The following is a 26,707-nucleotide window of genomic DNA, read 5'->3' as shown; positions in this document are numbered from 1 at the left end:
TCCCAGAAATACCTGACAGGTTTAGCCACATACTGCTGTGGTTCTCAGGTGTCTCCCAAAAAGCACATGCTAGGAATATAGTCCTTAATCAACATTGAGAGGCTAGGCTTAATGACAAGCGACTAGCCTGTGGTGGCAGAGAAAATGGATTAATGTCATGATGATGGAATGGATTTTTTGAGGAGGGAATGGGTTCCCTAAACAAGGCTCTTCCCATACAAACAGCTTTTCTCCCTCTTCTTCCCTCCGCTCCCCATCTCTTCCACGTTGCTATAGTCTGAATAAGAAATGTGCCCTCCAGAAGCTCATAGGTTGAGTGCCTGGCCCCCAGCTGGTGGTGAAACCTTTAGGAGGTGTGTGCCCACCTGGGGATGTTGTATCACTGGGGGCATGCCTCTGAAGGTTATGCCTGGTCCCTCGTCCGTCCTGTCTCTGTGAGATGAAGAGCCTCATCCTCCTTAGACTCTGACCAACATGATCCCAGAAACCAGAGCCAAGCCACCATGGACCGGACTCTCATGAACAGAGGTTCTTGTAATGTAAATATTTGATCTGCGACCCCTGTGTGGGTCATGACCCACAGATTGAAAACCACTGCTCTAGAATGCTGAGAGAAAAAGAAATAAACCCTGCCTCCTTCCTTCAGATTGTTCTCTCAGGGGTTTTCGTGCCGATGTTGAGAAACGTAACTAATGCACACACCCTTTCCACCGTGGAATGGAGGCAAAAGGCTTTCACCAAACACCACCCGCTGGAGACTGGCATTCTAAGCCTTCAGATGTTCCTTCTAACATGATTCAGTCTTGGATGTTCAGTTGCAGTAACACACAGTGAACGAAGATGATCACTAAGCTGCTGCTCGACCTGAGTATGTGTCCTTTCCACCTCACAGTCTCTTCTCCACCGACCCTTTACCTGTGCTACATTGTGCACACCTCCGCCCACCCTCAGCACACGGACAAGGAACAAAGAATCCCGATACAGACTGCCGAGGACCAATGGCATACACTGTAAACAGGTGTGCTGGTCAGAGAGATGCTTAGATTGTTAATTAAAAACCCACTTTAGGTGAGCCTGTGAGATCTGTGGAAAGACTGGCACAGCAGCTGAGGGAGAAGAGACTCGGTCTGCACGTGGCTGACACTGCTTAATAGGTTGGGGCGTGGCTATAAAAAGTGTGGAATGGAGAAGGGAGCCAGACAGCATACGGAAGCCTCACTCTTCCCCAACACACGTGTCTGTAGAAACTGCCCTCGCCTGCGGACATCAGCCTACTGCAACCTTTTTTTAGTGCACACTTGCCTTGAGAAGCTCTCAGGAGAGCTTTCAGAGCTTGGGCTTGGGAGTGGTGCCTCATCGTGGGTCCTTCATTGAGGGTCCTCTAGTTCTGATGCTTCCAGAGCAACTACCAGCAGTTCTGAGCAACTGCCAGCTTCTGAGGCTCTCCAGCATGCATATAACTGTTGCTGGATGATTCAGCCTTTTATAATACACTTGACATACGGAAACCGTTGGCTCTACGGTAATGATAGAGTCTGCACTTAGAAGAGTGGTGAGTTGCTTATTTCCTCTTTCCTTCCCTATGGGTAGCAGGTGGGGCAAGATAAGATGGTGTGAGGGTGTCCTCACACAAAAGCAAAAAAAAAAAAAAAAATCACCTTTGCCCCATGACTTCAAGACTCCAATCTGCCTTTGAAGGCCAAGAGTGAGACCCAGAGCAACCCGCCACCCCCAGCCTGAGACCACCAACGCCCAGGAGATAGACTCAGGAGATTCTCCATGGAGCCTGAAAGCCAAAAGCCTGTGCCTAGGCTCAGTCCTGCACACACATGGACACAAAACAAGGCCCTCTCTTAAAGCATCCGAGGTAGGAGAAGCTACATTGAACAAAAGCCAGAATTAGCAGGATTAGAAGGTAAGTTTGAAATGATAAATACAGTTAGAGCAAAGATGAAAACCCTGATTTGCACAAAGCATGGGCCGTCCAGGATTCGGGTGGTCTGTGTATACAGTCCTGGCGGAAACAGAAGGACATGGTAACCCCAAAGGAGACAAGGAGTCCCACTAAGTAGTTCTGCTTTCACTTCCTAGAACTACAGGCTCAGAGCGCCACAGCTGGATGACATAAACCAACAAGAATGTGCTGTCTCACAATCCTGGAGGTCAGATGTGTGGCACCCCGCATCCAGGGCTACACTTTACACCCTGTCTAGGAGAGGCTCTATCTTCGTCCATTTTGTGCTGTGAAACCAACAAGCCAGCCCACTTCTCATCACTGTAACCAAACACCCGCCATGCCCAAACTATGAAACAGAAAGGTTTCAGGAGCTTCCGTGAGTGCTTGCTGGGCCTGTGACAAGGGAGCAGGATGGTTTGAGTGTCCCACACCATGGTCACTGCAGGGTGACCAGGAAGTAATGAAGGAGAAAAGAGAAGGGACTAGGAGCCCAATACCGCCTTCAAGGGTGTGCCCCATTAGATAAGAAGACTTTCAACTGAGTGCCACCTCTTACAGGAGCTACTTCCTCCTGGCAGTGCCACTGGTTGGGATAGCACTGGGCAGTCCTTCTGCAGACACTTGCTTCACATCTGTCTGTGCCAGGAAGCCCTCAAGCATATCTGGACAGTATCGGGGAAGGGCCTCCAGATGTACAGAATACAGTGGGAAGGCAAGCAAGCATACAGGAGAGACAGAGAGGTGGAGCCAAACTATTGACTCATTCCCACATTACCACATTATTTATTCATCAGCTCTCACGGGCTGATCGTCTCCTAAAAGCCCAGCCTCCACCACTGTTCTGACACGTGAACTCTACCTCAAGCAGAGGAGGATCTTGCCCTGACTCTGCTAGCTTCCGGTAGCACAGATGCTCCCTGGCAGGAGGCAGTCTCACTCTTACGTCTGCCCCTATCTTCACACGGTCATCTTCCCCGGGTGTCCTCATATACTCCCCCAACCTCATGTCCATCCCTGTGTCCCTTCTTTTCTGATAGGAAACCAGTCGTGCTGGTCACCAGGTTCATGCCACGTCAGCCTGCTTTATCTCAACTCATCGTATCTGCACTGACTATTTCAAAACAAGGTCACATTCTGAGAATCCGAATAGGTGTGAATCTTTAGGAGACACTACTCAGCCAACCTACGGGCATCTACAACTGCAGAGAAGGATGCCCCAAACTGCCAATAAAAAACAGAGTGAGTGTCATGTGAAAGGGGCATGTCCAGTGCCAGCTATGGAGGCCTGGACAAGTGATTGAATTTCTCTGAGCCTTTATTCTCTTGTAGACTATCTGGGGTTTCTTAGCAAGATAAAGTTGAGAAAGTGTTTTGTGACTGTAAAACAGTAACGTGTCTCTTCATCCACGTGTCACGTCTCCCCTCCACGCTGTCAGATAAAACACCAATACCCTTACCGTCTTTTCCCAAGCCCACAGCTTCAGCAGGGCCGTGCCCCGCAGCAGCATGTTGGCTTCCTGGATGATTTAGGGAGCTGAATCCTCAAAAAAACATTTCCGAAGTCCCTCTGCAGAAGGCAAGAGTATGGCCATCTTATGAATCAGGCTTTGCTGACATACTAAGGGGTTGTGCCAGAAAGAACATGCTGGCGTGCTGTCCAGTTAGTCCTTCCATGCCTGGCCCACCCTCTCACCCTCTACAAGCTCAGGCCCCTGCTTGTACCCCAGCTTCCCTTAGGCAGAATTGGAACAGAAAACCAATCCCCATTCACCGAAAAAGCCAGGGTGAAACCTCTCTGCAAAGTGAAAGGAGCACATGACTGGGCCAAACACACCTCAGAGTTGTTAAAGGGCATGGTTCATGGGAATTCACGTGATGTGCTGACTCTGTGGCAAGGCCACAGCAGCAGTGGGAAGCAACTCCACAGAGGCTATGAGTCTCACCAGGGTCTTCTCAGTTCTTCCTAGTCACAAATGAGAAAGAAGCCAGCTCCTTCCTGTCAGAAGGCAGAACCCCACACAGCACTCTCTCCTCCCATCTTCGTTCCTGTGGGATGTTACATCATTGTGTAATCCCACAGCAGGTTGAGCTGTGCAGCTGCTGAACCACCCAGGTAATTAAAGCCAAAAAAAGACGCACCCTGCCCCTACCTACATAACTGGCAGAAGGAGCGGGAACTTGGGCAAAATGCACAACTACTGAAGCAACAAAGAATCGGGGATACCTAAAGAAAAGATGGCAATAATATGTATAATAGAAAGTCCATTTTGATGGGAAAGAGCCATCCAACGCTCATTTTCATCCCGCTGCCTGTATTTAATATGTTCTAGGTACCTCTGTAAGCATTTTATCACAACAGTCCCCAAAGGCAGGTCCTATTACCGTCCTGTTACAGAAGTGGAAGGAGATGCACAGAGATCAAGTAGCCTGATGTAGTGATGGCACAGATTTAAGCTGTGCATAAAGATTGTTCCATGTATATGCTGTACGTACCTGGGTCGTGAGAAAACGAGCAGAATCGAATAAGATGAAATCATTTATTTCTCACACCAGATTTTTGTTAAAAGCCCAATCACAAAGTCCTCCCTGTCTGCAGTCTAAAATACACAACACAGTAAAAGAAAAAGTAGGCTCTGGGGCTGCAGAGATGGCTCAGTCAGGAAAGCGCACAAACAAGTGTGAAGACCTGAGTTCAATCCCCGACACCCACATAAAGCAAAGCATGGCAGAGCTCACCTGTAATCCCAGCAGCGGAGCAGCAGAGACAGGAAGGTCCCTACAGCTCTCTATCCAGCCAGTCTCGGTTCAGGGAGAGCCCCTCCCTTGTGTAATTGCCTATAATTACAGCACTCAGAAGGCTGAGGCAGGAGGATTACAAGTTTGGGGTTAGCCTGGGTAATATAGTGTCTTAGTCAGTTTACTCCACAGACAACAGTGTCTTTCTGCCCCTGTGCCTGAGACTGGTCCAGCAGCAGCATTGAGCTGTCAGAGGTAGGTAATTCTTCACCCAGAGAGCTTAAGAGGAGGATTCGGCTTGAGCTGGTGGAGGGATGAGGGAGCTGAACGTCCACATATCTATCAAACTCTCAGGGGCACATGCCATGAGCAGACAGCCTAGCAGGCTTGTCTTAACAGGATGTTTGAAGGCCTTGCCTTAACAGGAAGAAGTGCAGGGTGCAGGCTGACTAAGCGCTTTGAGAGAGATCTTTTCTATTTTTTCCAACCATCGTGTCTAACCACACCGATAATGCCATAGAAAACATCCCTTCGGTGGCTAGGCGGGCGGATGAGTATGAATGGATTGATAGTTGAGTATGGATGGATGGCAAGATGATTGCTGATATTAAGATCAAATGCACAGTCAGAAACAATTACCCAGTGAGATGTAGTGCTATAAACTGGGGGAAGGGGGAGAGAGAACAAAGGTGTGGGAAAAGACAGCTGTTGGTGAGGATAGAGCAAGGTGCAGAGAGGGATAGTGGAAGCTGAGAAAGAGCCTCTTAAGTCCCAAGGCATTCTTATTGTGTCTGGAATCTTTTTGCCATCAGAACAGCTTAGGACAGAGTGTGTCCTGTCTCCTCCAACAGACCAAGGCGGGTGCGCTCAGTGCCTGACTTTTCTCCCTTAACCCTGCACTTAGCAAAAGGGCTGTATCCACAGGACCAGCGAAAACAGCCCCGTTCACCAAGTCTCTTTCAGGTAGCAGTCACCTGAATCATCTCACTTAACTTCCATAAAAACCTAATGGGGCCGGCCCTTCATGACCCCTGTGTAGACGAGGAAGATGGAACTTGGGGAGATTAAACCAATTATCACAGTCACAAATAGTTTTTGAGATTGGGGTATACAGACTCCGGGCTACCAAAGCCATGCTATTGACCGAAAATGATGCAGGTTATGTGAAGCCTGAAGCATAGATCATACATGCATGCATGCATACATATATACATACATACATGCATACACACATACATACACATAATTTACTTTTTCTGTTATTTTGTTTTCTTTCTTTGGGATAGTCTCTCACTGTGTAGCTCAGGCTGTCCTGGAACTTGCTGTGTAGACCAGGCTGGCCTCAAAGTGAGAGAAATCGGCCTGCCTCTGCCTCCCAAGTGCTGGGATTGAAAATGTGAGCCACTGTATGTGGTTTATGTTCACCGTGGCAGGGGGCTGGATGCATGCAGAGCCATGGAGGCCAGAAGCACAGGTGATTGTGGGCTGCCCAAAATGGGTGCTAAGAACTGAACTCAGGTCCTCCGGGGGTTGTGGGGGTGGAATGGTATGTAATCTCAACCGAGTCATCTCATCCCCTTCATATTTTGAAGGTGTGTGTGTGTGTGTGTGTGTGTGTGTGTGTGTGTGTGTAAAGGAGGAGAAAGGAGAAGGAAGAGGAAACTGTTGAAAGAGAAAGAAAGAAAGAAAGAAAGAAAGAAAGAAAGAAAGAAAGAAAGAAAGGAAGGAAGGAAGGAAGGAAGGAAGGAAGGAAGGAAGGAAGGAAGGAAGGAAGGAAGGAAGAAAGACAGACAAAGATACATAAGAAGTCAGAGGTAAGAGAGGAAGAGGGAAAAGCAGAAAGAAAATCTAAAATGGGGAGCAGGGGTTGGGGTGTAGCTCCGTTAGGGAAATTACCTATCATTTTCAAAGCCCTAGGTTCAATCCCCAGCACTGCATAAGCCTAAAGTTATGATGCACTCCTTATTCTCAGTATTCAGGAGGTAGAGGCACAGAGAGCTGAAGTCTTATATCCTGGGCTAAAACAGTGAGTTAGAGGCCAGCCTGAGCTACAGGAGACCCTGTACCCTACCCATACTCATACCTACACCTCCCAAAAAAGGCTGAGACCTCCCACTGAAGATGGAGTTGTAGATTAGTTGTGCCTCCATCTCTAAGCTGTGCATTTTCCTCCCTTTCGTGCCACAGCAGCCTGCCCAGCCCTGCCCCAGCGTCTCCTTCCCAGGCCTCTGCATGGGTTTCCAGAATCATCTGGGAGCCGGGGCCAACGCCAGAGTGGGGTGTGCTGAGCAATCACCCTGCCATCAGCCCTGCCCTACAGCAGTCCTGCTCAGGCAGCTGCCTCCTTCCTGGTTCACCTGAGCACTGGTGAGGAAACAGAAACATATAAGTCAGATGTTTATCCTGGCACCAGCAGGAACCAAACAAGGAAGGCCTGGCTTGCGAGTGGCCGCCCCACCCCCACATTGCCCCACTGCTGAAATTCTCCTTTGAAAAGGAGGAGCCTCTCTACTCAAGTCATCCCCTTACCTCAAACTTCCTGCTCTAAAGGTCTCTGCTCTGGGTTGGGGAAGAGTGAGAGCCTTGTGGATTCGGAAAGCCCTGAAGACCCTGTGGGTTGGTCTTAGATGAGACCACTGGTACTCAGCAGTGAGAGCCATCCAGCCCAACCATGTATGCAGAGTGTCCCGGTACCTCTATGATATCAGAATAGCAGCCCATTTGCCTGTCTGGAAGTAGCAGAGGACCCAGGCTCTAACCATCACTGTTTTTCTATCAGAAACTTTTTAATCACCCTTGACAGACTATGAGAATTAAAGAGACGGAGCATAGAAACACACTGCTAAGTGGGGGAGCCAAGAAATACATCCTACTGTTCTCCCAGGAGAATCAGATGTGAAGCAGAATGCTATCTACATTTTTAAGTTGTATGTGATGGTAGATTTTGCCCCAGGAATTCCATGTGTCCAGGTCCCTTTCAGCTGTATGGGCTGATCCCAAGGTTCCATTTAATACAGCCTTGGCCTGGGATGGTTCCAGCCATCCTATGTGACAGAGCATGAATCAGAAATGAGCCTTGGAGGAGAGGACCTGGCCCTAGCTGTAGCACACTGATGAATTTCAAACAGCGAACTATTTGAAAGGGATAGCTCAGGTAGGCTGTTCTTTAGCCCCACACCGAACTCTCTGCAACCCCAATCAAAAGCGTCCCAACGGTGAGAAGTCAAACAACCAGAAGGGAGAGAAAGAGAAAGAGTGTTCTGTCATTACCTAGCCCAACCCAATGCCTGCCCTCCAGCCCTCCTGTTCTCCTGGTTGGATGAAAGGCCTTCAATCCAGTAGGCTTTTGCAACACTTTAGGTGTGTCACCAGTTCTGAGGCCTATGAATGACTCCAGGTGTTGTCCCAGCCCCTACAACTGGGTGTCAGGTTACAAGATTCATAATCATTCCAGTTTGGCAACTTCACTGGTTGGGTTGTAGTAACTGAACAGCCCCACAGTCCCCAAGTCACTCCTAGATACAGTGGCAGGAGGGAGCTGTCTTGGGAAGAAAGAGGAAAAGAATGCTGGCCGTCAAACAGCGAGACCAGCCTTGCCCTTGGGCCCCCTCTGGCCAGTGCTGACCAGGGCTCTCTGAGCTGCTGGCTCATGAGGCTTATTTGAGGACTCCCTCCTGCCACCTTGGGTCACACAGATCAAGCTCCAGGCTGTGAGAAAATTGGAAGGATTACCGAAACAGCATGGTAAGTAAGTATAGGGGCCCTCAGGCTCGGGAGGGCAACTGCCCATAAAGGGCCGGTCAAGTAACCTGTGGGGCCATTACCTGAGGATGTTATGACACCTTCTAGGTTAAAAATGAGGTCACAATCAAATCGCCTCTACTCCCAGCCTCTTGCTCCCGTCAGCTCTCCTCTCGCTCACCATTAGCCATCTTTGAAGGTGGGCACAGAAGTCAGGGCTGTCTTTGTCCACCAGTTGCTTCTAAATCATGTTTATTTCTTTGCATACTGTATTGGGTGTGTTTGCTGGAGGATGTCATGGTAAGGCAAGGCCTACTTTGGGTGCCACAGCAGCCCTTGGACAGTCCCTAAGAGAAATGATTCCTGTCCTTTTAAGAGAAAACAGTAAAGAGATGTCCCAAAACCATCAGGAGTGTTTGTGGGGCTCTTCCTTTTGGTCTTTTTAATACTTTCCTCCATGAGTATCTACAACATTTTTTGCTGCTGTCTTGTCCTTTCAAGGGGGATAACTGAGGACCAGGAAGGGGAAAAGATAATCACCAGGCCTAAGGTGGGAGACTGTTATTGTTGATTTGCTAATACTAAGCAATTGCTCAAGCACTAAAACAAAAAGGTTGGAGTAAGGAGCTTCCCCCCCCCCGAAAAAAGGGTATGTGCTACCCCCAACACTTCCAATGACCCTCCAGTAAAAAGACTGGCAAAATGCTAAGGCCCAGCTGAGGGCACAGTGCCAGGAGCTGCCTTGCCTATACTTGACCAGGGCTGGAAATGAAGTACCTGCTACCCCATCAAAGGAGGTCCTGTGCAGAGGTGCCCCCCAACTGGGGCCAGTGGTGGCCACTGGGGCCAGGCAAGGAGCAGTGCCAGCCTTCTGACTGTGAACAACTGCTGAGTGGTACTGAGAAGCCCTGGGTGGCTTCTTGAAGGAGCTGCTAAAAAAGGAGCTCTTTCTGAGGCAGCCAACAGGAACAAAGCCGGATGGACAACCCAAGACCAAGGGCCTAGCTCTCAGTGAGGTCTTGAGACTTTCATTTCACTGGGTCTCAACTCATTCCCTCCCCCTGTTGAAGGGAAACAGTGTGGTTCATGAAACCTCTGGCACACAGGGTGCGTGGAGAGGCTGAACGAACCAGCGTATGAGAATAGAATGTCTGCAAACCAGGAAGCCTGAGCAAATGAGAGACTGTGAGTAACAAGGAACCCACTCCAGGAAGTGATAGCCAGGACCACATCTCACCCTACCCCTTTGCTACCAAGGAATAAAAGCTGGGTATTGTTGAGGAAGGGCAAGGCAGGTGGGCAGCATGGGTGAAGGGTCAGGCCCAGGGTCACGAAGCAAAGGAGGCAACATGACAGCTAGACTGTAGAAGAGAATTGCCAGACTCTTGCCCTGAGCAAACCACTAAGCTACCTGTGTGTAACAGTCCTTTCTCACTGATGAGGCCGGGATGAGCCCAGCTCTCAGCCTGCAAGAGAGGCTGGGGTAACCCAAAGCCAGGCTCAGTCCTCCCTGCTCCTCCCCTCCATCCTCCAGCCTCTCCCTGTCGGAGATTGTCAAAGTCCCGCATAGGGCTGCCTCTTAACAATGGTTTCCCTTTAATTTATTCTGTTGGTTTGTATGCAGGGAGAGCTACAGCAGACCACCAGCCCTGGGCAGACTCAGAGTGCTTGGCCTGGATAGGAATGTGCCATAGGTACCCTTGACTAGCCAACCTGGCCAGGATTCAGTGCTACTCAAGAAATCCCTAAGCATACCATGATCCAAAGAAGAGGGCATTACTATCCAACCATGACAAGGGCGTTAATACCGGAGGTCAGTCTCAGCCCTTCGAGATGGTCCCTGCTGCCTCCTCTTCTCGCCTATACAGCCCCAAAGTATTTTGTGGGCTTGGCTGAAGAACTGTGGCAGCCCACTGGCAACAGGGGCCTGGTAGCATGTGGAGGTCCCCCTCAGACTGAAGTACAGAGTCCAGGAGCCCTCCACTCTGGTGATGTCATCCTTGGCTTTGGGGTGGCAAACTGGGAGTTGGGCAATAGACAGCCTGGTGAGAGAACCAAGAAAGCTCTTTCTTCATGCCTGCTTCCCTAGTTGCCTCTCTACCAGGGGAAGGGAACCCGATGTCACTGTGGCTCCAGGTAGCCAGCTGCTTTGAAATAATCCACCCTGGCCTATAAACAGCTGTTTGCCAAGGGGTGGGGGTGTTGAGACAATGTCTAGGTGCTGCCTCAGAGGCACACACACACACACACAAAGAGATTACAAGGTACCCCTGAGCCAACAAGGCAAATCCCCCCAGGGTGGCTGGAAGCTATCCCAGAAGAAAGAGTGCTTGCTTTAGACTTGTTAAAGGATGAGCCAGCTCTCTTCAGGCAGAGAAGCCAGGAAGGGCGTCTACATTGAGGAAATTGCATGGGACCAGCAAGACAGAATGGTGGTTCAGGGACAAAGAACAGCACACTATGGCTGGAGCAAAATGTGTGGGAGCAGAAAGGTCCCAGGGTGCAACTCAGCCTCTGGGAGCCCCCCTGGCTCATAGCTCAGAGAAGCAAGGCTAAAGAAGGGCCCCAGTGGCCACCAACTGAGTGGCCCCCTTCCAAAGGACCATGTTTCCCACCAGGCAAGACCACAGGTATCTGGCTCTGTCCGTTCCTTGTGCAATATCACAGCCTGCCTCATCAGCACTATCCCTGGAAATGCTCTAGGATGTGGGAACAAGCATATCTAGGGAGTCACCGGGCAACCACACGTGGGGCATAATTCACTCTGACCCTGTTGTGAGGCAGGGTAGGGAGCCAAGCGTACCAGGGCTCAGCCTTAAGGGGTCAGAGAGGGCTGGATAGGGACAGGAGCTTCAGAATTGGGAGGAGATGGTAAAAGGAGAGATGATAAAGAACAGACCCCACAAGAGGCTCAGGCACTCCAGACAAGCTTCCCAAAGCCTGAGGACAGCTGGAGGCATGCATCCTTGGGCTTGAGAGTCTTCGTAGGCCTCGTGTTTCCCAAGCACCTCTTCTGTTCAGCCTCCCATCTTGCTCAGAAGCAAATACCAACCTCAATAAAACACTTCAACTTCTCAGTGACTCCCTAAAACAGTGAATTCCCCAGGCCTGAGAAGTATTTAAACTGACCATCATCAGTGCACTTTCTGTCTCCCATCTTCTTAACTTTAGACAGCACAGGCCCAAGATGGAATAGACCCCAGGTAAATGTCCGTGAGTGAGTGAGTGAGTGAGTGAATGAGTGAGTGAGTGAGTGAGTGAGTGAGCGAGCGAGCGGGTCAGTTAGTCAGTCAGTCAGTCTGTGTAAGAGTGAATGAGGAGTGAACGGCAGATAAATGAGCCACGTGATGTAGAAAGCAAAACTTACCAAATCTAACTTTTAAAAGTGCCTAATCCTTCCAGAAATAAAAGTATATTGACCCTAAAAACAGAAGCTGAGGGTAAAGGAAGGACAGGCTGAGCCTACTAGGAAACCCCAGCAACAGGAGCCTGGAGAGTTGAACAGAGACAATATGGCAATGCCCTGCGGTGTACTTAACCGCACCGCCCAGCCTGCCTCTCCGATTGCAGCAGGGAAACAGAGCTCAAATCTCCAACACCCTCTCCTCCTGCCAGCGTCCAGGGTGCCTTCCACTTCCTAGGCTAATCCACCCACGTGCAAATGGAAATTCTTAGGTGGCAGGTGAACGAACGTTTTCTGGAGGAAGCAGGTGAAGCATGAGGTGGCCTGTTTAGGGTGCAGAGGGGTTTTTGGTAGTGGGGTATGCTGGACATCTGCCTGGGCTTTGCCCTCTGGTGGGGCAGAGATGCCCACGCCTGGTGCACTGGCTGGGGTCTCACTCTCTCCCACTGTTGTCTGCCTGTACTATTTTCTCCACTACTCATGTGGGGTTAGCATCTAGCATAGATGAGGTTCTAAAAAGACACCCAGGAGGTTGGAAGAAGTTTCAAGATCTAGACCCTCTGTTCCAAGGTTGCCCAGAAGGAGCAGGGGCAGGCTGAACTGCTCTCCTCACCCAGGCCCTCCTTCATGCACAGATGCCACCAAGAAGGGGACAAACACAGCACTTTCATCAAGGGAATGACTGGGTCACCTTTATCCCGCTGCCACCCTGACACCAGAGGCATTCCCACTGACCTGTCCCGAGGAGAGAGTCACAGCAGCAGGCTTCTCATACCTAACCTGATGTCAGAAGCTCAGCACTTGAGTTTAATGGTCACATGACAATATGTGGCTCAAGTGTCATCCTGGTGTGCATGCAGCGTCTGCCTCTGGGTAAGATACCGACTCCCTGAGACCAGGAAGTTAGGAGATGGAGACAGAGAGAAGTCAAATGACCTGAAAAGGGCCCCTCAGCCTCTATGAGGCAGAGCTGGGACTCCAGAGGCAACTTTGTCTCCCTGAGGTTGCAGACCCATGGAACCAGCACATGGCATTCCCCAGCCACTGTATGACTCTGGTACCCCATTTCACTACCTCTGTGCTGCCAGACTTTATAGCAAAGTGTGCGTGAAGACGCCAACACAAGAGGTTGAGGGAGAGGGCATGGGTTTTTGCAGACTCCAACCCTCCCCAAGATGCCAAAGAGCACAGAGGTGAATAGTGGGAGAGCAACACACACACACACACACACACACACACACACACACACACTCACACACACACATGCACCAGCCCTTTGGCATGATCAACTAAAACCTTCAGGAAGGCTGACACAAAGTTTCACACCCAGTCTGCTCAAGAAAAATTACCCACATTGCCATGTGACCATTAAGGAGGGAAAACTGATGTAAAGTCAGGCCAGGTATAATGGTTCACACCTATAATCTGAGCACCCTGGAAGTTGAGGAAAATGGACTGCCATGAATTTGAGACAAGCCTGGGCTACCAGCAATTTCAAGAGAGAGAGAGAGAGAGAGAGAGAGAGAGAACTGAGTGACTCAGGCCTCAGACCAGTCTTACCTAACAATAGAAGTTGCAAGCCAGCAGCCAACAGCCAGCAGTTCTGGGTCACAGACTCCTGGGGAAGGACCTATGAGAGCCTGTATGTTCTGGCCTCAGAGCCCCTACTGAAACCCAATGCAGAATTTCATAAGCAAGATGGAAAAACTAGAACAGCAGCGTTTAGAACTGTGGCCCCACGCACTCCTGCCTCGCCTGCCCACCTCAGCACTGCTGGGGCTCTGCCTAGTAACCAATGATGCTAGAAGTCCTCGAAGCCACATCGTGACCTGCCTCTGTCTTCTTGAGAAACTCATGCATGGCCCAGCTCCTACACACACACACTTCTAGGAAGTGCTTCTAGCTGCAACAATCTAGAGCTCCTGCGCTACCCCCATTGTCCTCAGAATCCTCTTTGGCCTCTTCCTTCAGATAAGTTGGATGGCCATGTTTGCTTGTCCTTCTGTCTTTGCTTCTCTGACCTGCATCTGCTACCTCGTCTTCAGAGAGATCCCCTCACTGCCCTGGTTACTCTCTGCAGACGCTCTTGGTCCACAGTCTGCCCTCCTGATGCCAGACTCCTTGGCTTATGGCTTATGTAGCCATCAGAATAGCTGTCCAGTTCCTGTCACATCCAAGCCAGCTGCCCTACAAAGCTTACCGGCTAATAATGAATAGTCTCCAAGTATCTCCTACGTCAGGTACTTGCCAGGTTCTATTTAAATATTGTTAGTAATTACTAAGAACAGCAACTGGCTGTCTGCTCACGGGCACAAGAACTCTGCCTCTTGTGTGTAGCTGGGCCTCCAGCCCCTGAACAGTGCCTTTCTTTTATTGAATAAAATGGTATCATTACAGTTAAGAGTTATTGCACTCTGCTCCAGGTCATGTGCTATAGGCCATGCATATTTGGGGCCCATTAGGAGGAAGACTTATTAGAAACCAATCTCTCTCTCTCTCTCATATACACATAAAATTGAATCTCTCGGTGCAGGTGGGGTTCAGACCCAGGTGGCAGGATGCCAGGGCCAGTGCCAGTGCCCCATCTACTGTCAAGATGCCTCTTCTAACAGTCACTTCACAGCAAGGAGAAACTTCCAGAGCACTTTCAGAGTTATGTGAGTGGGCAGGAAAGTCAGAGAAGAGTGCCAGGTTATGCAACCGCGAAGTAATAATGCAGTGAAGTCCCGGAAAGCGCCACCAGAACACTATTTATAGGCCCTTGAGTTCAGAGTTCCCGGGAAAGCCATCAAGGAGTCACTGAGTCTTCTGCAGGCAAATCAGCAGCAGTAGCCAAAGAATTCACCAGAGGCTGGTTATCCCTGAGACAGTCAGAACAAAGCAGGCTGCTCCCCTCTGCCCTTGCAGGGGGCCTTGAACTTGAACACCATGTGACATGACTGAGGTTAGGCCAGCACATCCTCTCAGGAAGAACAGTCACAGCAGAGCCCATCCCTACCAGAGCAGCTGAGACCGTTCAGACCTCAAGGATCAACCAAGGAGACAGTAAGCAACAGTGAGATCATGAGAGGACCACCTGAGGCCCTGGTGGGCTTAGAAAGGCACGCGTCACCCAGCAGATGGAGTGTTTCTCAACCATGTCAGAAAGTCAGATCTGTCCTCATGTTGCCAAGGAGGGAGCTGGGTCCAGGAGACACTGGGAATTGCCCAGGATTGCTTGGCAGCTCGGTGGAGGAGCCAGACCTGATATACCAAATTCTCTCTTCCCTTCCCACCACTTCCCACCCACCCCTTAATGTTTAAGGGACAATTCAGGATAAGCAAGGGAAGTGTTTTGTTTTGTTTTGTTTTGTTTTGTTTTGTTTTGTTTTAAAGATAGAATCAACTCTGTGGAATTCTTTTATAAACATCTGACTGTGGGTGGCAGCTACCTGACTCAGGTAAATACTGTTCAGAAGACTCGTCTAAGCTCTACTACCCATCAGCCCTTCCAACAGCAAATGCCCAAGAGCTGAGTCCATGTCCGGCTGGTTGTCTGACCTATGTGGACACATACACATGGGGGGGGGGAGGTATCAGGGAGCCACTTTCTCTTCACCTGACCCTTCTGGGAGAGAAACTGGGCACAGGTGGACCTGGACCAGACGAGAAGTTGAGCAAAATAGAACAGCCAAGAATTCAGAAATGAAGGGGCTGCTTTCCCTGGGTGTGGTAAACGTGCAAGGGTGAGCTCACAGCAGAGGCACCTGGAGCAAAGAGCCTCCGAAGGAAGCCAGGGCGTCCACAGTCAGCTCCTCCCAAGAGGCCTGTACTAAGGCCTCTCACTCTTGGCCTTTTTATTGTCCTGCCGAAATAGGAGGGTTGATTCTTAGATGACAGAACTGAATGGCAGGCTGCTTGCACGATAAAGGTGGGTCACCTGACACCTCCTGCCCGCCCCAGGCCTTTGCTCTGGGGCTGTTATACCATGGAAGGGGTAAGGTTCTCGACTCAAATTGCCAACAGGTCAGCACCTATGCGGTTTATTACAGGGCACAGTGGTTTCTCGTAGCAGCTGGACTGAGGTCAGGTTAAAAGAAAGCCTGCGTCTTTTAAAAGAGACTGCCTCTGCATGTGAGAGCTGGTGCCTAGCCTATTTTGCCAGGCAGACATCCTGAAAACAGAGTCGCCGGGCAGGGGCTACTCAAAAGCCAACGTGGCTATTGCCACTGAAACCTTGCATGCACCTTAAACTGCTGTATCACAGCAGCCCCTCCCTGGCCTGATGAAGAAGCATCCTTCAGTAACCCCTTCTCTTTACCTTACCTGGCATTGTGGAGGCACCCAAGAGACGGAGTCTTGTTTCCAGCCCTATAAAGGCACCAAACTGAGTGCCTCGCTGTAGGAGGGAGTAGGTGCCTGCTGGCAGTAGGACTGAGCGTTGGGTCAGGAATTAGAGTGATTTAAGGCCACCCTGCAAGCTCCCCGGAACCCCCCTCCCAAGACAGCTGTGGCAAGCCTCACTCTTCCTGCTAACTTCTAGTGGCCTTGCATCTCTTGGCTTGATCAGAGAGCAGTCCACACCCTTCCCTGGGGTGCCCCTGTCACCCTGTCACTGGTCTCAGCAACCCAACTATATAAGCTAAGAGCCTCAGAGGATCTGTTTATCCATCACCTGGCAACAGCAGTATCTTTAGCTCCAAGGTTTTCCCTCTGAGATCAAGGAAAGCCAGAGTCCTCCCCATGGGATCCTGAAGCTGCCACAGAGAAGAACAAAGCCATAGAAACAGGCTTTTGGTACTCTGGCTTGTCTCTCTCATCCTCACTCTACTCTTCCAGCTCTGTCCCTACTAGTCTCTTCCCTGAGCCAGGCAATGTCTGTGCTGCAGAGGAGGAACATGGCAAAGGAGCTGGCCGGCTCTGTTCCTTGGGTCCCTTCATTACTGGACCCCTGGCTTTTTCAGTGTGTAATAATCAAGTGCCTCACTACCTCTGAAAGACAGTTCCCAGGGGCTTGATGGGGACCCAGTATTCACAGAACCTGAGAGGAATATCCCAGATGTACAGCAAGTCACAAGCCGCAGCCCCTTAGCTGTTTCCCCATGGCTTCTCTGTAGAATTTTAAAAACAAAAGCTGCCTGGGGTCTGGGGTCATCGTCTCTGAACTAGAGGCAACAAGGAACCATTTGACATTTTGGAACTCAGCTGAGCCCAGGAACTACTCATGGAAGGAAGGGAGGAGCCGCAACTAAGAAAGGGCAAATGTGGTAGAAAATGGAAGAAGTGATGGTAACATTAACGTGCTCCCGGCACCAAGGCCCTGGTGCCTGTAGCACCTCCCATTACCATTCACGGATGCTTCGGCACTTCCAGGTCCCTGTGCCTGCCAACCATGGAAGGAAGGGCTGTGGAGCTCTTGAGGGTGATCTCTGCATGTCGACTGCAGGCTAAGCGCAAGCGACAACCACGTTGCAGAAGGGTAGAGACTCAAAAGAGTGCAGTACCCCATAAGGACACTTAACCACCCAGGTCCTTGAAACTGCCTGGAAATGGCAGTCCCAGGAGTCCAGAAGCCCAGCCTGGAGAGCTGGGTCTGCCCTTGACTTGCTTCAAAACCACAGAAGCCACATTGTGGATGTGAACTTTGGCTTTCAGTTCTGTGAAGTGGAATGCCTGGAGGCTTCCCAGAGATTAAACATAATAGCACCTTTGAAAGGGAGATGTTGCAAGTGATAAAACAATATTTAGCCTCCACAGGTGGATTCTGGGTTAATCTGTTCTCTTGCTAGTGACCAACTGGAAAACAAGGCAGAAAGATGCTCTGAGCTAACCGAGTAATGACAAGTGTTTTCAACCCTCAATCATCCACCCACTCTACCACCATCCTGTCTCACCTGGGCACCAAGCGTCTGGGGATTCTCATCCTTCAGTTGTATTCCAGACAGCAAACGCTGTGTTCCTGGTGAGCCCTAAGTTGGCTGAATCAGACCCAGGAGTCAGGGCTCTGCACAGTCTGAGTCAACAGAGCAGGTGGCCTGGCTCAGCCAGCAGCTCTGAAAGAAGCAGAAAGACCGGAGCCATCACTCGGGTTATACAGGGACTGGACCAGGGTAACTGTGATGAGTTCAAGAGGTTAAATTCAAAGCTATCCCCAGCGGTGAAGAAGAAACCATGATTGGTCTCTCGTTGCTATTCAATGTTCCCTCCCGCTTCTGCTGACTCTAGCGTAGTATCTCTCCTCTGTCTGGCTTCAAGGAGAGTGGCCCAGAATGGTCTCTAGAGACCTTTCAGCTCTGTATCCTTGACCACTACTAGACCTGCCAATGGTGGAGTATAGTGGGATCTCGGAGTTCCACATGGTACCCACATATCTCAGCCCCATATATTTCTTTCCCCCGTTCAGGACTTATTCTGGGCTGAGAAGGGTGGCCCTGTCCTTCAGGTCCTCCTTTTGTTCTTCTCAGAACCTCTCAGACACTGATGGTCCCCAGCGACTGCTCACAGCCCTCAAGCACTGACCACTGGCTCTGGTCCCCATCATCTGCAACATCTCCACTTCCTGGAAGTTTGACAGCCTCCCATTTCCAGTGTCTCCCTGTCACAGATGTTTTTCCAGATGCTTCAAGAAAGGGCAGAGAATGAACCACTAGATGAGAGATTTCAAGGCTACAGCAGAGCACCATGAGGACAAAAGTCAAACTCCCCAAACTCCCCAGCACAGGCAGGTGACAGCCTGTTGGTTTCTCTTTGAGTGCACAATGTTGGCTAGACCATGCCTTTGATTCATGATAACATTTCACTACTGATCCACATAGGAGTCATTAGAAACTCATTAGCTGGTTAAAGAACACAGTAAGCGTCCATAAGAAACTAAGGCTTAGAGTAACCTCTATAATCATGAGATTCCTCCTCACCTCTCGCATGCACACCCGTGCCCTTGATGAAATAGGCGGGTAAGTCTCTTTTGCTTATTAATTTAACAAAACTTGACTTTACCTACTTAATATCCGAGGAACCATGTTAAACGCGCTCTGCTGAGATAAGCACCATCCCCCCCTGGGTGACATGTCTGTCCTTCCTTTGTTTCTTCGTGAAAAAGATTCTGAGCTACATGGAACCTGTTAGGACTTTACCATTGTTATTTAATTGCCAATGTTCCATTTTATTTGATATAACCTGTAGTTCATTTATTTTTACTTCAGAGTAATTTCTTTATTGGGTGGCTGGGTTTACAGGCAGATCCTTAAAGGCTGACCCAAGGCCAAGTCTTAAAACTGAGATGGGCTCATTAATTTACTCGTTCAACACTGTTTAGTCGATACTCTCTCATGCATTGTAGGAGAGAGTTTAGATGTGGCGACTAACAGGACAGTCACAGTTCCGTGAAATTATAACTTGCAGTTTTGACTTGACTCGCTTTTCCTGCCTTTTGTTTGCAAATGAGTACAATGTTTTGTACATCCATGACGAAGCAGCCAGCAGCTGGAAACGTTGTCCTCCAGGAGCCAGTTTGGCTCAAAATGAGCAGCCAAAGCCCAGAAAGGGGCAGACTGCACATTATTATTTTGTGGTTTTCGTTGTTCCCCCTGTGTCTGGGTTTCTAGCATAATTCCTCATCCATCATTGGTACAGTCAATGCCTGTTGAATTAGTAAAAAAACAGAAGAAATCTGTCCTATCTGCCTCAACTACCGCAGGCGTATACACACAGGTAGAGTCAATAAGAACGAATGATCTGATGGGATCATTGAATGGATGCTCTTATATCCTACAACCTCTTCTATCCTCCCACATCTCAGCCGACACCCTAACCTGCTTACCCAAAGTTCAAGGGCATCAGCCCACTGGCAAAGCCCACCATCTTAATGTTCAAAACGCACACAAAATTGTCTCCTCTGATGTCTGCCCCCCCCCAAACTTGCCTGCTCCTATGCAGCTCCTCCATCACCCAGCACTTGCTCCTGATTTCTGGCTCCTTTCTGTCCCTTAAGTGACCTCCCCAAAGAGGCCCTCCCTAACTGTTCTGACCCTTTCCCTTAACCCCTTACTCTGTCTTCATCCAGACACCCTCTCTTCTTAACCCACTTTCCTCTACAGACTTTCCCCAACCCTGTGGGGTTTTTTCTTCTGGTTTATTTTCTATTTGAAGCCCATCCTCCCCAGGCCCTCCAGTGGATGGATGCAGCCCTCAGTTGTCTGGTTTGGGCATTTGTCCCAGTCTGCCGGGATGATGCTTATTGGTCTCTGACATCATCCTCTTATTGGATCGGGGCTTGGAACAGTATGGACATTCCTTGTGCATCTGTTTGCTTTAGCTGTTATTTAACGCTGACCACCGTGCTGACCACACACTTGGTTTCCGTCCTTTTCAATCTGGATCTAAGTTAAATGGAAGGACTTTGCCCATTGTGTGTGAATTGCTGCTGGCATTGTTAACTCCCGACTGGGTGTGCACAGGGACAGGTGCTCTGACCTGTTCTCACCCTCATCATGAAAGTTATCCCCTCCAACCAGCCTGGAGATGACCAAGAAGAGCCTGGGAGCAAGCAGAGGCCAAAGATCAGTTCAGTCTTTTGTAGGCACAAGCCAGATGCTTAACATTAAGGGTACAAAAGCAAGAAAATAGACCAATATAATTATTGTTTACTAATTTTAAATTAAATCTTAAATGAAAAGAAAGAAACAGAAAGAGACAGAGAAATTAAGACTACCAAATAGAGAAGGGCTACCCAAATAGAGAAGCAGAGAGGATGGGCAGGCAGGAAAAGGTGGCCAAGTATGAGCCTGGCACTGCCCACCGGAAGGCTCATTTCTTGCCCAAAGGTACATGATCAGTAGGAAGCAGATGCTGTTTTCAATACTGCCCTGTAGACTATTGCGCCAGCCAGCCAAGACCTAAGGACATCCAAGGGCAAAGCCAGGCACCCCTCCAGCAGATTGCAGACTTGAATGTGGAGGAAAGGAACAGCAGGAAGGAGCTCCCGGTCTCATCACTGGTACCCCCACATTTAACCATGAAAGCAGGCAGGGCCCAGCTATGTCATTGTAACCAACTTAGGATTCTCGCACTTAGAAGAATCCTTTTTCACTACTCAATAGGAAATGTATAGAATTCTGCAGCTCTCTCCCATCGCCACCGGTATCATCCGTGACCTCAGTGTAATACTGGCAAGCCAGTCCCTGGGTAGAGGCTTAAAGCTCAGACAGAGCTCATGGTCTCCCCATCCTCTACCAGGCCTGAAAGAGACGGAGCAAGAAGGTTCTGAGCTGCTCAAGAGATTAAAGGGGGTTCAGAGAATGGGAACCTCATACTCCCTTTGACCCTTGCCTACAGAAAAAGGAGGCATACTCACATACTTGGCATGTGAGCTTTTATATAAGCAGCCCCCATGTTTGATTCTCTGCGGCGTGTGCACACTGAGTGCACGTGGGAAGGGGGTGAGCAGATGCAGGAAATGCCTGTGCACGTGTTTGCGCATGCGTGCCACCGCAGAACCAGGACCACACTCTCGGACATGCCCAGGATCTCAGACTAGACTGTTGTTTGTGCTTGCCTGCTTTACCGGGTATAATCCACGGGCAGCAAACAGCTTCTATCTACAATACCCAGCATTCCCCAACAACCCATTGTGCTTCTTCCCGTAACCACCCCACTTCCCCAGCAGTAACACTCTTCTGACCGCTCGCACCCTCAACTTTACCTTCCGATTCCGCGTCGAGGTCATCGCACAATACACGCTTTTTTGTTTAGTCCTTTCATCATTACGTCATGAAGTTCATCCACGTCATTGCACTGAGCGCTGGCTTTGCATTGGTTACTATCATGATGTTCTTGTGAGGAAGTATTTGACAGAAGCAATTTAAGGGACTGATTTGACTCAGGGATTCCGAGGGCTCAGCTGGTAGTTTCTTGGCCACGTGTGCTTAGGCAAGAGGGGGTGGGTTTTGGAGACTGTCTCACTTATTATACTAGAATAGGAAAAAGAACACAGGGGAAGTTCAGGGTAAGATGCCCTTTCCAGGGACTTGCCTCCATGATCTGACTCCTTCAATGAGGCCCGAACTCCCTAACTTTCACTGTTTCCTGATAATGCCATTGTGCTATGAACCCATCAATTGACTAGTCCATTATGTGAAGTGCCAGTCATCTAATCAATTCTGGAGATATCAACACAGACATATCCAGAGGTGTGATTCACCATATCCTAGGCATTTCTGTGTGTGTGGACAGGTGTGTACATGCGTGCATTGTGTGAATGTGGAAGCCAGAGGTCGAGGGTAGATGTCTTCTTTGATTACTCTCTGTTGGTATACTTTTTTAAAACTTTTTAATTTACTTTTTTATATCTCTTTCTCTCTAATCCACCCCAATCTCTTCCATCCACCAACACCAGGTAGGAGAGAGAGGATTAGTGGGAGAGGAGGCACAGTTCTCTTAGCTGCTTCCTGCTGGTTAGGTTCGTCAGGTGCCTTGGAGCCAGTCCAATCCTCATTTCAGGAGATCTCTGACTTCTCATCTCACTGCATCAACAGCAACAAGAGCTGAAGGGGGGAAGCAGAAGCAGCCTTGTTCTTTCTCGGAGCTCTTCCACACTCTCTGGGCTCTGGCATTTATTTGTTCTCTCTCCAGAGTCCTCAGATTTAAACTATCTGCAGCTGGCAAAGAGCTCCTCTCAGAGCCCTCGTGAGGCAAATAGTTTGCTGCTGTGGACCATCTGAATCAGTCCCACATCCCACACCTGGAGTTAAAACCAAAAAACATGTTTATATCCACAACAACTCTCCACCTTATTTTTGAGACAGGAGCAGTCTTTCACTGAAACTAGAGCTCACTGATTTCCTAGACTAGGTGGCAGCAAGTCTCAGAGGATTCCTCTCTCCCCACCTCCTCAGAGCTGGGGTTAGAGGTGTGTACCGCTACACAGCCTCAGATGTGGATGCTGGGGAGCTAAACTCAGGTCTTCGTGCCTATTCAAGCAGTCTAAGCACTGAACCATCTCCCCAGCTCCTCATAGGCATTCCTGAGTCCAATCAAGCTGACAGCCTAGAGTAGCAAGAGGCAGGAAAGGTGGTTCCCTGGTTAAGGGCACTGGTGGTCTGGGGCCCTCTTCTGGCCTCCACGGGTGCCAGGCCTGTGTACACAGATGGCACACAGACACACATGGGGGCAAAACGCCCATAAAATATTTTAGATAAATAAAAATATTTTAGATAAGGTGATCATGAGATGTTTATTCCTATCTGTTGCTGGAACTCTACTATGTAGATAATCCACAATTTATTTAGCTAGTCCACCATTGGGGTTTTCCTGAGTTTAGCTATTACAAACAACGTTACTGTGAAACCTCTAAGTTTTTGTGAGGTATAAGCACTTCTTTTTTGTGACTGTATCCCACAGCAGAAATGTTGAGCCAATCATATTATAAATCAGCCCTATGTTTAGTATCAGTAGACTTTTGTTTGTTTGTTTTGTATCATTTTTGTATCATTTGTTTGTTTTTTAAGATGGGGTTTTTCTGCATAGCCTGGGCTCTCCTGGACTCAATTTGTAGGCCAGGCTAGCCTCAAACTCACAAGAGATCTGCCTGCCACTGCCTCCCTGGGTGCTGGGATTATATGTATCATTGCGCCCAACTTAGTATCAGCAGGCTTAGTCAAAGCACTGCTACAGTTTATATCCACCAGCAAGTACAGACGCCCCAGTTGCTCTGTGTCCTGCGTCCTCATCAACACCTAATATGGTCAGTGTTTTTAAATTTGGCCATTCTGATGTCTGTACAGAGAGTTCATCGAAGCTTGAATTTACATTCATCTATTGAGTAATGACAGTGAGCAACTTTTGATATTATTGGACATTTAGGTAACCCCTTTATTCAAGTTTTCACACGAATACAATATATGTAAAAATAAGCAAATGATTGACAAAAGTAGTCACTGATACAGTCAGCAACCAATCTTTTCTGAGGTTGCTGACCCTAACTAACCCCTTCAAGCAGCAAACCAGTTGAGCTAGGTCAAATAGGGGTGGGGATGAATTTTTCATTTCAACCTGTATACCTGTATCTTAGACGTAGCAGGAAGAATATACTTGGGAAGCGAGGATCTCTACTCCAGATCTCAGAAGTCCCCTCACTCAACTTGCCGTTTTGTTCTTTAATTGCAGGAGCCAGAGAGTGACCAACCCTTGAACAACCATGGTAAGCTCAGGTCCCCGGGGCCTTTGAATCTCGGCTACTAAGCCACTCTCGTGCTAATGCTATGTGTGACATCAACCCACCATCCATCCATCCATCCATCCATCCATCCATCCATCCTTCAACAGAAAGCATTAAGTATTCATAAGTCCCAGGATTTGATCTAGACAAAGCCTGGTCTCTGAGGAAATATGACCAGCAGGCCTGAATGGTCAGCAACTCCCTAGTTTAATATCAGCTGGGTAGCAGCAGTGGCACAGCCTAGGCCCTGGCCACGTGGAGTTCATGCCACCAAGAATTCAGGGCACTGGTGTTTTACTTGTAGGAAAGAAAACAGCTGTGGGTTCCCAACTAAAAGAAACAAATAAATGAATAAATAAAAAAACCTCCCAGTTGTAAGGGTTTTACCCCCTCCTATTATATTTTTTAAAGTCCTTGACACCTATGTCTGACAGCCTATACATCAGCAAGACAAAAACAAAAAAAACAAAAACAAAACAAAACAAAAAAAAAACAGGGAACAAAGTAATGGGAACAAATTCTTAAGACAATGGCCAATCTCATTCACGGTAAATGATTTATTCAATTCACAAGTTAATAATGATAAGACACAATAACTCAGCAAGTAGAAACAGTTAAATGTAACGGTAGACCACAGAGTCCCCAAAGAGGGCCAAGCTTCCCATGGCTCTTCCTGTGTGCCTCACCCAGTGAACAAACCCAAGAATTGCCAAACCAGAACACCTGGCGGGAAGGAAGACTGTGCTGCAAGGGGTGGGGGTGGCTGTATAAACCAGGCTGGCTAGATAAGCCAACCAGCCACAGCAGAGGGCAAGTGTGTGTGTGTGTGTGGGGGGGGGCACAGGGATCTGAGCTCCTGAGTCTCAAGAGGTCAGGAAAGCACTCAGGTCATTCAACATCAGAAAGCCAGCCTGCCCATATGACTGGAGGGAGGGTGGTGCTGCTGAACTAGCAGTGAAATATGTTTGGCTCAGAAAATAAGGCCATTTACACTGTTTAGAAGATTCAGAGTCCTGAAGTCCAGAAGTGAATGTGACAGGATCCACTGGTGTCACTCAAGAAGGAAGGGACAGCGTAAAGGCCACCTTCCTAGAAGATGTGTCTAGATGCAATGGGCAGGACAAACGGACAGAAGGAACAATCAATAGCAGGGAGGCTGTTTATGAACTTTAGCTAAGTTCCTTGCTGAGAAACATCCCTTCCAGAAGAAGGAAGCCGGTCTACCCTGAGAACAGCCAGGACACAGCTTTGGGCCTGGACACAGGGCACGTGACTCCTTCCAACAGATTGTGCGCTAACCACAAAAACAAGCCAAGCTCATGTCCTTAGAAGCAGGTGTACAATAAACAAATCACTCATGGATAACTGAACAAAATACTGATGTGTCAGTGACCACAGGAACAGAATAATTCTGAAGACTTGGTGTGGGAGCTTTAAAAACAGGACCAGCTAACATTCTTGATTGCCTACTTTGTGCCAGATCCTAACAATTTGCAAGCCATACTATATCATATTCGCATCCTCAGTGCTGGGCCAGTTAAATCTCTCCCCTGGAGAAGCAGAAACTTTGAGCTTTCTTATCGACAGTCACTGATACCATCATCTAGGGGGCACTGGCCTCTCAGACACACCAGTCTCAGCTTCCAGTGAGCAGAGGAAAGTGGGTAGAGCACTGTTTGAGGCAGCGTAAAGGGAGAGAGCTGAGGAAAGGGCAGACAGGATGTGCTCCAGAGAACAGAGCCGAGAATGGATCGTTTCACGTTTTACAGACACTTGTCAGGTGTCTGCTGTGGGACAGGCTCTTCTCTAGGCACTGGAGGCTCTGCACTGCACAGAGGACACCGTCTCCATGGTGGTTTCCTTTCCACTTAAGGGAGAGGCGGGAGGAGACAGAAAACATGAAAAGTGTCGGGAAAGTAGGTCAGAAATGATCAGTGCTTTGGGGGAAAAGCAAGCAAGGAGGGGAGGATGGGAAACGTAGGGTGGTCGAATCTTGAACAGGAAGCTGTAGATGTGCTCCCACGAAGCAGACTGAAAGAAAGGCTGAAAGAGGTTGCAGTTGTAAGCCATGTGGAGGTGAAAGGAAGCGAGCCCCCCTATTGCTTCCCGGGTTCCTGAAGCTGCCATGTTTCTTGCCCAGCTCTCCTTGAGAGAAAGGCCCCCCGAACACCTCCTAAGTTCATTGCCTAAAGGAAAGGGTCCTGAGAAGATCCGGATCCTGTCTCTGATGCCCACTGAGACCTTTTCCCAACCTTGTCATGCTTCACCGCCTCATGTGTTCTTTTGTGTCACTGTGACAAATACACCTGATACAAACAACTTCACAGAGACAGGGTCTGTTCTGAAACAGTTTCAGAATGTTCTGGTCCATCACAGCGGGAAAGAGAGTGGCAGAGCAATTCACGTGATGCTGCAGAAAATGAGATACAGAAAAGGAAACAAAAAAGTAGGCAGAGAAAGTAGACACCCAAAGATGTACCCTCAGGGCTCTACTTTCTCCAGCTAAGTCTTAACTTGCCAAGTTTCTAGAAGTTTCCAAATTAGTTCCACTATTTGGGGACAAAAACTTTCAAAACTATGAGACAATTGTGTCTTTTCAGACTCAGACTATGACACTGTATGAAGCAGACGTGTGTGTGTGTGTGTGTGTGTGTGTGTGTGTGTGTGTGTGTGTGTG

At 48.9% G+C, this 26,707-nt stretch overlaps 1 protein-coding gene across 1 annotated transcript in view; it reads left to right on the top strand.

The window, feature by feature from the left end:
* Positions 1 to 8,213: 8,213 nt before the first annotated feature.
* The window catches only part of Tmprss4 (transmembrane serine protease 4), a 33,108-nt gene continuing 14,614 nt past the window's right edge, over positions 8,214 to 26,707 (top strand). The window contains exons 1-2 of the mRNA XM_055622176.1: positions 8,214 to 8,437; positions 23,979 to 24,012. Of these exons, the coding sequence (XP_055478151.1) occupies positions 8,435 to 8,437; positions 23,979 to 24,012 (37 nt within the window). The 5' untranslated portion in view covers positions 8,214 to 8,434. The remainder of the gene's footprint in view (positions 8,438 to 23,978; positions 24,013 to 26,707) is intronic.

The sequence above is a fragment of the Psammomys obesus genome, unplaced genomic scaffold, assembly GCF_907164565.1.
Source record: "Psammomys obesus unplaced genomic scaffold, mPsaObe1.curated_primary_1811, whole genome shotgun sequence".
NCBI classification, from domain to species: Eukaryota; Metazoa; Chordata; class Mammalia; order Rodentia; family Muridae; genus Psammomys; species Psammomys obesus.
The sequence above is the reverse complement of the archived record's forward strand: the minus strand, read 5'-3'. Positions and strand labels throughout refer to the sequence as shown.